The 11,303-nt window shown below is 31.6% G+C and overlaps 1 protein-coding gene across 2 annotated transcripts in view; it reads right to left on the minus strand.

The window, feature by feature from the left end:
• LOC108684332 (kinesin-like protein Klp98A) overlaps nt 1-8,519 on the minus strand; it is an 18,328-nt gene extending 9,809 nt beyond the window's left edge. For both annotated transcript variants that reach the window (XM_018188597.1, XM_018188596.1), the window contains exons 1-4: nt 8,145-8,519; nt 6,032-6,101; nt 1,135-1,245; nt 362-478 (exon numbers count right to left, since the gene is read on the minus strand). In XM_018188597.1, the coding sequence (XP_018044086.1) occupies nt 362-478; nt 1,135-1,245; nt 6,032-6,101; nt 8,145-8,191 (345 nt within the window). In that variant the 5' untranslated portion in view covers nt 8,192-8,519. The remainder of the gene's footprint in view (nt 1-361; nt 479-1,134; nt 1,246-6,031; nt 6,102-8,144) is intronic.
• Nucleotides 8,520-11,303: the final 2,784 nt, after the last annotated feature.

Below are 11,303 nucleotides of genomic sequence, written 5' to 3' on the forward strand. Positions count from 1 at the left end.
TTTATTTTATATATTATTGCAAAATATATTGATTTGGCCGAAATTGAAGAAAATTAATAATAATTAATAATTCAGTAATTCTTTTATAAAATAACATCAGAGTGAGATTTTATTTATTATGTTTTTCAAAAAAGCTGATTTTATATTGCCTAATTAATAATTATATCTACTCGATCATGTAAAAATTTCATATTCCATAGCAAATAGAAATTTCATTTTTCTCGTTTATTCATTTTTCTTTCTCTCATATTTTGCTAAAATTATATTTGGAAGAAATATCGACGCAAAAATCTTTTTTCCATCTATAAAAAATGAAACTGTGAAAAAGGTGTCTTTGTGAGAAATTAGATTATTGTATTACCGGCGTGCCCATCATCGTAAAGGTCTTCCCGGATCCTGTCTGGCCATAGGCAAAAACGCAGGCATTGTAGCCCTCGAAGGCACTTTCTATTACGTCCGTACCAAGATCGTAGAAAACCTGGAGAAAGACAATTGGTTAAGGGTCCCTATCATTCGATAATACGAGCGACGTCTCGCTTTAATAACTCGCGGAAGCGAAGCGAATTTTATTAGTCTCACTGTTATCCCTCGACGGAGCATGCTACGCGTTTTACATAATGATATCTAATTAGGTCACAGTAACGTTGACTCTAACGATTATATTATAATATAACGATGATCCTGTATTGTGTTCTGCTTAATAAAGATTATTCTGTTTGCTTTGACAGCCCTCTTTCACTCATTACAAATGTAGTTTGTTGGAAACACTAATCGGCCCTAAAGCTTCTGTCACAACATTATAATAGACAGTTGCCAATTATATCATTAGAGAAAGATCAATTATTGCAATTGTTACCAAGCTCGACACACTTTCGTCTTTTCGCTCTCAAGCTCTTTCGTTAAATTTATTTCCGTATCTAATTCAATATCGGTTTGTCATTAAGCTAATCATAACTCTGCGAACATAAAACTACTTCGGTTTCGTCTTTCCGTATACGATAGTGTTATCGTGAACGTTTCACTCTTTTCAAGGTTGACAGCTTCGTCATCGATCGCGAAATCTCGAGAATAATTTTTACTTTAATCTTTTGTTTAGTCTTTTCGTTTCATTCTGCCATGAAAGAAAATATTGACCTCTTCCTGGGACGCATAATTTTCGTCGTTTGAATCGAAGGACCAGTAGGAATGATCGAACGTGAAGTCTTTGTATTTCCCACGGTCGATATCTCTGCAGCTATCCGGTGTCTGTAAACAGTAAATAGCAATCTTTCAGTGTAGTTTTTGCTTAATCACTATTGTTAGTGCTAAAGTTCAATTATCATTAGCTCAGTCCGATCTATGCGGATGAATGGATAATGGAACCAATTATAAAGGTGAAAAGTGAATATAAACTATGTTTATATAATTGTCTATTATTATATTTAAAAATCATCTTATCCATATATTTTACTACTACTATATTTTTACTACTATATTTATTACTATTATTATATTTTTATAGCACGTTGATATTTCTTGCGAAATAAAAATAAAATCTTTAAAAAGGTCATTTCAATAAAAATCAGATATTTATCAGAAACATTTTCCGATAAATATTTGATTTCTCGAAACAGTAAAGTTTTCTAAGAATTTTTAGATTTTTAGATTTTCCAGGTTTTCCAAACAGAAGATATATATTTTTTACTTTTTAAAATTAAAAATTTTTTTAAATCAAATTTTTTTTTGATATTTTCTTTGTTTTCATCGGAAAGCTATTTGACTGACTAAATCATTTGACTCATGTGTATTTACGTGATGTTGCTATATGCGATAATTATATAAAATGTACATTCTTCATGTTGGATTCTATGTAACTGATAAAGCATCGCTGAGAACATAGTGCTGCATTATGCAACAAAAAGCGAATGGGAGGTAATTAAAAAAAATAAGAATGAAAATAGAATGATTTTCAGGTCAATCTCGCTTTTACGATTTTGCATGCATTTTATATCAAGTCCGCAAAGTCCTGCTAGCGATCAGAAAACAATATAATTTACATATTTGCATACGAATATGTTCGCGAAAATTTCTAAACTTCGTCGCAGCATATAGTTCGAAGCGAAGTTCAAAGTCACTCATTAATCTATTCTCAATAAATCTCAGTCTGCTTAGAGCCTCCCGAAGTGTTTCCAAATTTATTAAATTTTCCGAAATACAGTGAAAAATAATTTAAAAAAATATTTTATCAGAAACTGTAATGTGATTGTATTAAAATAACAATAATTTTACGAGCAGTTTTGACAGTTCAATCAGTTTGACATTTTAAAATTGATTAATTTTATCCGGATCTCAATCTTTGTGAATGTTCAGAAATATCAACGTGCTATAAAAATGTAATAATAGTAATAAATATAATAGTAAAATATATGGATAATATGATTTTTAAATATAATAATAGACAATTAATATAAACATAGTTATAGTTTATATTCACTTTTCATTTTAATTCTTTCCATTAATGTAGTTTAATTTTAATCTCGGTTCAACTAACTCTTCATCTTTTTTTTAGTTTTTAGAAAAAGATGAAGGGTAAGTTGAACCGAGATTAAAGTTAATCTACATAAGCATTTTGCACCTTTGAACAAGACTTCACTTAACTGGTGCTCGCCAGAGACGTTTTTTGCCGGGAAATCACTCTAGGGATTGGCCTTCTCTTTTGATTGAAAAGAGAGATCCGAATAAGGTTTAATTGAATGCGGATAAAACATAGATTATACAACGTTGCGGGGCCGCGGCAATTGCATTCGATTGCGTAGCCGCAATCGTCAAATAAATTGCTGGTTGCTGCGGTCCAACCGCGATTTTCGCACTTTCTCCTCAACACATGCCTTGTTACTTTTTAACTGGGAGATTCACATAGATAATTACAAATAGAAATGTACGAGATACTTTTGATCGAGATGTTTTGTTAAGAAATGATTTATTTTTGCAAAAATCAATTTTTCACTCATTGTTTTTCACTCATTTTTTCAAAAACATTGATTCTCTCATCGTTTATTTCACAAAGCATTAAAATAAACAATTTGAAAGCAAATTGAAATTCTTAATTGTCAGAGGAAATTGAACAATCTTCTAAATTTATTTATAAAAAAATTATTTTTTCACGCTCTTTTTTAATTATTATCTGTGATATTTTTTAATTGAAATAATTCTCGAAACTTTATCAAAATAATTTGCTTGAAAGAAACATATAAACACGATGCGTACCAGCTTTCATTTTGATAAGCTGGATTTGTCGGTCAAAGGTTCAATTAATAATTATGGCTTAGAAATTCATAAAAGTTGCTCAGATAGAAATTATGACACTAAACTTTACGAGGCATCGACCGATCGTAGCACAAAAGAGCAGATCATCTACGTCTCGACTTCCGGTTTAGAAATTCTTTAGAAAGTTTATTTAAGGCCATTACTTCTCGGTACTTTGCGGTACCACGAAGTGTTGTTACACGCTCAAACTACCGTACATACCAAGAATATTACTATATATCAATAGAACTAATCTATTCTGTAAAAATTTTCTCTACTTTAAATAACAAACGAATGATTAGAAATTTTATTTAAAAAATTGATGCTATATTCTCCTGATACCTTCAAATTAATTAATGTAAAATTAACGTAAAATTATTGAAAATGTGGCATCAAAACTTTCTTGTCTAGTATCGCAATCTATTATCAAACGAAAATTTGATCATAACGTGAGACGTCGAACTTATACGAGCTATCCACCGCTTAACTTTGCTTTACCGGCGCTTTAGAGTGGATATATGACGGACTCATGATGTAATCACGGCTTACATCATAGACAAGACCTTCAGTTTATGAATATGCAGTCAAAACGCAAATGTGTAACAACAATTTTAGCGTCAAAGATGCGTCTCTAAAATGTTTACATTCGCCTACGCATTCTGACTAGCGACTATAACTTGAGCTCGTAATAACCATCAGTAATATACATTCAATAATAAACATCAACAGTATCTCGACATTTAAAACTTTATATATTAAGTCTGATATGTTTATTAAAATAAAATTTGTTTTAAATTGAATAATGGATAATTCTATTGTTATTTAATAGAACATAAGGAAGATAAAGTTCTTCATTTAAGACAGATTATTATTCAAGCATTGTTTCAATTGTTAATTTTCGCTTGTTAAGTTCGATAAGAAGAAATCTAAAAGGTCACAATCATCAAAATTCGAGCTTATATTATGCAAAGAAGTTCAACAAAATATCGAACAAGAAGAGAAAGAAATGTTGTGTAAAGTTTCTTGAAGTTTTTATCAATATAGAATAAATGTAAAAGACCAATAAATAATATCTCACTAACAAGAAAAATAAAAAAAAAGACGTTAAGCACTGCATTGAGAGAAAAGTACTTATGACCATACATAATTTACCGTAATGATAACATATTATCGTAATTATGATTATTACTGCTAGTAATAATAACTATACTTATAATTCTATTAACAAAAAATCCTATATCTATAGATAGGATACCGAAAATGGTTATAAATTATAATTAAATTATAATCATTGCAGTCATTTTTATGGTGATAATAATTATAATTTATAGTCATTTTCGATACCAACTACATGTATATATTTGTTAATAGAATTATATATACAGCTATTATTATTGACATTATAGTAGTAATAATCCTAATTACAATAATTACATTTAATTATAATCACAAATATATTAGAAACCTTTCTCTCACCGTATTAACAATTAATTTTTAGATTTTTCGAAACATCCCGACTCTTTACATATATGCACTGCTTTTTGTCTCCTCTGAAACATCTTACGTAGTGATTGATCAAATTCGCATTCTTGTGAAACAAGATCGAAACTGGCTCCGAAACCAGGCAACGTGAAAATCGTCCGTGCGAGAGCAGTTGACCTCGATTGATAATCATACTTGGAATTTACCGTCGCTTTTGTGCAGCTAGCTGCTCGGATCAGCCGCTGATTAACAATAACAACAACCATAATGAAATCTAACTATATTGAATTCTCGATTAAATTATTATTATATAATTATTATTATGCAGTTAAAAAAATTCAAAAAAAATAATTATCACTTGTTTTCTCGATATGGTTTTAAACTGAAAAATATTTGAGTTTTAAGAAATTTGAAAAACTTAATTTCAAATTACTTAAAATTGTGATGCGATAAAAAAATGTTTTTGTGAGGCTTCAAAAAGCCTGTATTTAATAGAAAGAATTAAGGACAATTTACGAGGATTGTTTTCCTTTTAGGAGACACAGTCGATCTAAATGTTGTTCTATTTTTATTATTCATTAAATGCCAAGAAGGACAGAACGATGTTTGTGACGATTGTATCTCCTAAAAAGAAAGTAGCTTTAATGTTAAATTCCTTAAAATTGTGACGCGTTAAAATATTTCTAGGACTTTAAAATATTGATCGGAAAGAATTGAATTATACGAAACGCCACTTATTCTGCAAATTCTGTCACAATTTTCAGCTATAAAGAAAACAATTCAGTTATAAAGAAAACAAAAAGATAACAATTCTACAAACGAAATAATGTATTGTCCACTGCGCATTGCATTTTCCACCATTACGTTTAAAAAAATCGTTATATTATAGTGACGTAAGTCTCCGTTTTATGAATAAAACAAGTAACTAGTCTCGAGAATAATTTTATGATTTTTGCTTTGGCTGGAGACAACGGCAACAACTTTCGAATCCTTTGTAGCTGCATCACAAATCCTTTGTAGTATTACGATAATATCTCTTATAAATTTTTTGGAATGAAATCTCTGAAGAGCGAAAATTAAGCTTAGTCTTGAAAGAGAGTAGCTCAGTTTTCAATCTTTAAGAGTGAGATTCAAAACTTCTAAAAGTTTTAAAGAGCAACTATTTAAAGGCGACACATGAGACTTGATGATAAAAAGCAGACATGACTCCATATATATTTCGACAAGGGCGGATGGCAGTGATGCGCTACGAGAAATGGCTTACCTTGGTGTTGAAGATCCGCGTCCTCTTGCCGTTCATCTGTACGATCAGCTTCTCGTTCATCGCTACCTCTCTGGAAAGTAACAAACACATAGTTATCCTGGCGTCGACCTCTCCCGTTACGACAGACATTACGAAGACCGAATTCGGAAATCAACGAGACGCGCGCAACCATAATGCACACCAGTCAATACCGCGATGACACAATTGTGTCATATGTTGTCAATAATGTTCGACAACGACGACTATGAATTGGAATTCCTTCTCAAACCTTTTTATTTTATCAAGCAATAAAATAATTGAATTCGTCGTTTCAAGAGGATATTGCTTCGAGATCTTCATTAAAAAAAAAAAACATCTGATATTATTAATATATAATTCTCTAAAGTATTAATAAAGTATTTTATTATCATTAAATATTAAATGTATGTTATTATATTATCTGCTGTTTGAAGAAAGAAAATGGAATTAATATTCAACATATCGATCAAGCAGATTCTCGCACCAGTATAAAAAAATAGCAAATTTACGAACAAAAATATGCAGCGTATTCTTTTTTGAAGTAAAAGAGCTTTTTTTAATAACTTATATTAATTAAGACTCTTAATTGAGACATTTCATTGAACAAAATGTTTTCTAAAATTTAAAAGTGTGATTTGAAGTGTAAGGTGATTCAAGATTTGCTCCTCCAATCTTTACTTAAATGACTGAATTAAAATGGCAACGAAGGATCAATATAAATAAAAAATTAAGATAAAATCGATATCTCCTTGCAAATGAAGACATTCGCATAAGTATCCGAGAAATAGATTTGTAACGAAGATAGAATACAAATTTAAATAATAAAGTAAAAATTTATTCAACAGGAAATGAATTATTAGTCTTTACTCTTTTTGCATTTGATTTTCTACAGCACAGAATGTGCTGGGAGATTTGAATCATTCTAACGATGACGAATCTGTTCTCCAATGATTTCAACGATATTCATCATGCATATGCATCATCCTTTGTATTCAATAACATTGCGTCAATGATTCCAGCGGCGATTAATGTCCATGTTGATGATCAATAATGCTATAGTATGAAGAAATATCATCTACGAGATGCTATTGACCGCAAAATAATTACGTAATAATATTGACTGGCAGCAATACGAGTAGCAGGAAAATCTAGAATACATTCAGGGAAAACTAGAATTTCTTGAATATTTCAAGGATGTCGTTTTCAGGATAAATTCGGACGATGCAACGATGCGCAAGAGATGCACCTCAATGTCGTCATCCAAATATGTATGACGTAATTTAACGTATTGTTTGACCTTATAGAAATTTAACACTGAAAGCAGATTAATTACTTTGTATTGTAAAAACTGTTTAGTGATTTTTTTATTCAAAATAAATCATTTCCAATTTAATACTGGAAATTATTTATTTTGAGTATTAAAAACACAGAACGACAGTGCTTTTAACATTCGAAATAATTTCTTATTCAATTTAAAAAATACTGGAAATTATTTATTTTGAATATTAAAGTATTGAAAATAATATTTTGATCCAAAGTAAATATAATTTCCGGTATTAAATTGAATAATTATTTTAAGTATTAAATTTGCCAGCATCAAATTGAATAAGAAATTATTTATTTTAAGTATTAAATTCGTCAGGATTAAATAGAATAAGAAATTACTTGTCGAATATTAGATTGGTCAACATTAAATTGATTACTGTAAGGGTGGGATTTATATTAAGGCTCTGATCGATCAGAGTGAATCTCTCAGGTAAATTTGCGCGCGATACCTGGACACATGTCGGTGTGTCCAGCTGAATTCAGAACAATACGGACTGGCGAATTTAAGAGAGAGAGAGCGAGAGAGAGAGAGAGAGAGAGAGAGAAAGAGAGAGAGAGAAAATGAGATTTTGTCGCAATCACACATCGCACCGCGGACGGACATTCTAGCGTCGTAATTATGGAGAATTGCAACGGTGAGAAGCAAGCACGATGACGGTACTACAGTCATAATAATTGATGCATAAGCGACTCGTTGATTTTACTCGTCGTAAGACGAGACGTAAGGCGAAGTCCTTCCGGTCACCAGTTGCACGACACACACACGCACCTCTTGTTGAAGGGTCGAACCCTCACGGCCACCTTCACCGATGCCATGGTTTCGCGGGATGGAGCGCATCGGGCTCAAGACGAAGGAACGCGAGATGTGATCAATGCCACCGTCGTTTCTCCGCTGCGACGGAGACGTGAAGGTGGTCTTTCGACGCGCTAAGTAGCGCGTGGCGTCGCGACGTTGCTACAGCGCGCTACGTCGTGTCGCGTAGCGTAGCGTAGCGTGGTCTATGAAAGACGCTGGCGTCCTCGTCGAGCCTCGACTGCCTCGAGCGTGTTCGGTAACAACGACATTGTCGATCCTCTTCCTACACACTCGTGGCTCATGGATAACCGCGAGCGACTGCAACCTACAACTACTCTCGCTTTACCCGACTACGTCAAACCGAGCCGCGAGCGGACTGCGGAGTACGGAGGCGGAGCAAGCGGAGCGAGTCGAACGAGGACGCGCGCGCATGCGTGATTTCTGCGCACCTCAATCGCAGTAGAGAGGGAGAGAGTGGCAAATTTCATCACGTGAATGCCCACGTCCAATCAGAATGGGGCTCACGTGACTAGATTTCTCCAATCTCTTCCATGTTTACGGGAGCTTTGATGCCTATACTCAATCAGAGGAGACGAGTCACGTGATGCAGTTTGCCCCTCTCTCTCTGTGAGGTTCTCTAGATCGCAGACCATCGAGTATCGTCGAAGGTGAGCTGTGGAAGATTCAAATTAATATTGAAATAAAGAGAAATTCATTAAAACAGCGGCAGTATGTCAAGGAAAATGCAATATATGGCAATACATGCACAGTAAAAAGCATTTTATGTTTGTGTTAGAAACGGTCCGTTTAAGTCCTTGTTAACATTTTTCATTTACTTATAAAAATTGTGTTATTTTAAAATACTAAGAAATATTAAATATCTATTTAACATAATATCGCATTAAATTGTTAAATTGACATTCAGATATATTAAAAATTGAGCACGAAAATTTTAACAAGATTTAAATTGATTTAAACACAAACACAAAATGTTCTTTACTCTATAAAAATAAAGAAGTGGGAGAGAACATGTATATCTTAATCTTGTTTCTTTTTGAAAACTTATGAATGTCTCGATAACTTCTATTATTACACTGAAAAAAAGATGCTTAAAATTTATTTGTTGGATAGAAGTAATGTTTATTTCATAGAAATAAATCCTTATTTAAATACGGCAAAATAAAATTTTATTCCTAGCAAATAAACCATCTTTTATTTTTATAGAAAAATAGAATAGATAAACATCTAATTTTTTTACAATTAATAAAACAAAATATCACAAATAACATTTGCTTCTGAATATTTTGACTTTTTTTTTCAGTACAATCAATTCAATCAGTTTTCTACTTATATGAATTCTTTAGATTTCAATTAAAGAAAGTAATATGGTCGTTCTAGATACATCTCGATAAAACCTTGAATCTAATATTGATATTAGTATCTATCAGATAAAACATTAAATTCGATACTGATATCAATATATTTATCAATATATTAGAATTGCTCTAAGTCAGAGTATATTTAAATAGAAAAACGTGAACCGGGTACGTTCCTCAAAAGATCCACGGTTTTCCTTGAGACATCTTTGCGCATTTACGACAGAATGACGTCATCGACGGTCGTTAGCACAAGCACAAGCGGAGAAGGCCAAGCCGCACCACCCACGCTAGCGATCGCCGAATCGAATCGCTTTGCGGTTTTTCAAGCGCATGACGGCGGTCGCGGCGAGAATTCGCGTCATCGTCTTGTTGCCAAGCCTCAGGGAGGTCGACAAAGCGAGTACCGTAACTATCTACCTATTGGCTTTGATCTAAATAAAAAGTTGCAATGTGAATGTTAGAGCAGAAAAATTGAATCTCTTTAAAGTATTGCGTTATTACAGGCTGTATAAATTACCATGAAAATAAAGCAATTCTTCATAGAATTAAGTCTAAGATGAAATAGGAGTTTGCTTAATAATTATTAATAAATTTTAAGTCGATCGGATTCAAAGTTATTGTTTTAAATTTTCACCTATAATAACAGAATCAATTCCTTTATAAAAAATTTAAATATTTATCTTTTAATACTTGAAGTATTAACATTTCTTATTCACTAAAAAGAACAAAACTAATAAATTACTATGGAAATAAGGAAAGTGATAAAAAACAAAATCTACTTCTCAGTATAAAGGATATATAATTATTGATAAATTAAACAATTACAGAATCTCTGTTTTATCTTTTATATAGAAAATATATATTGATCAAAAAAACAGAAACGATCAGTAATGACCGCTCGATATTTCTACACAAAAAAATATCATTTCATTGTCAAGAAAGTGATTACTCAATTTACTTTCTTTCTTTTAAGAAACGTCTATTTGTCTTTATTTAAAATAGACTTTATTTCAAAGAATATTTTCTTCAATAATAAAATAAATTAGGAACATGAAAGTCAAGGCTGGATATTTTATGCAATTATATTTTAAACAATATATACAACAAACAATTTGTATTTTTCTGTGTATAGTGTTAAATATTTATCTTATGTTAGCCAAAAGACAGAAATTGCGAGAACCTTAGAGAAAACTATGTTAAATACATGTTCGTACATATTTTTAATCAAATGAATTGACGTAACTGTGTTTGCATCGCACAAGTTGCGGATTCGTTTAAGCGCAGAGCACTTCCGGAAGACTAAATACGGTCACGAGATAATGATGATCGGTCCTTCGATCCTCTGCCATTGACCGTGTAATATCGTTTATGCTAATGTAGACACGTGTGCAGAAAGGAGTCAGATGAATCGCAACAAAGTAGCCTAATAAAGACGCTTAAATGTTAGAGAATACTGATATAATTCCAAAAGAACTTGTTTATTTGTCGCAGAAAAGAAAATCGAAATTGATTCTGGACTTATACATATATTTCTGAATTAATAATGTGATTGTAAAATTATATATATTTCAAGAAAATATATTTAAAATTATGGAATAGAAGAAAAAAAAACTTCTTTATTTATTTTCGAGAATAACTACTCAGACAGCACACAATATTTATAAAATATTTACAAAATATTTATAAATATTTATGAGATTTATTTTAAATATTTTTGTGTTCTTAGATTGCACAGATCATAAATATTTATTAT

Source organism: Atta colombica, unplaced genomic scaffold (assembly GCF_001594045.1).
Source record: "Atta colombica isolate Treedump-2 unplaced genomic scaffold, Acol1.0 scaffold133, whole genome shotgun sequence".
Lineage (NCBI taxonomy): Eukaryota > Metazoa > Arthropoda > Insecta > Hymenoptera > Formicidae > Atta > Atta colombica.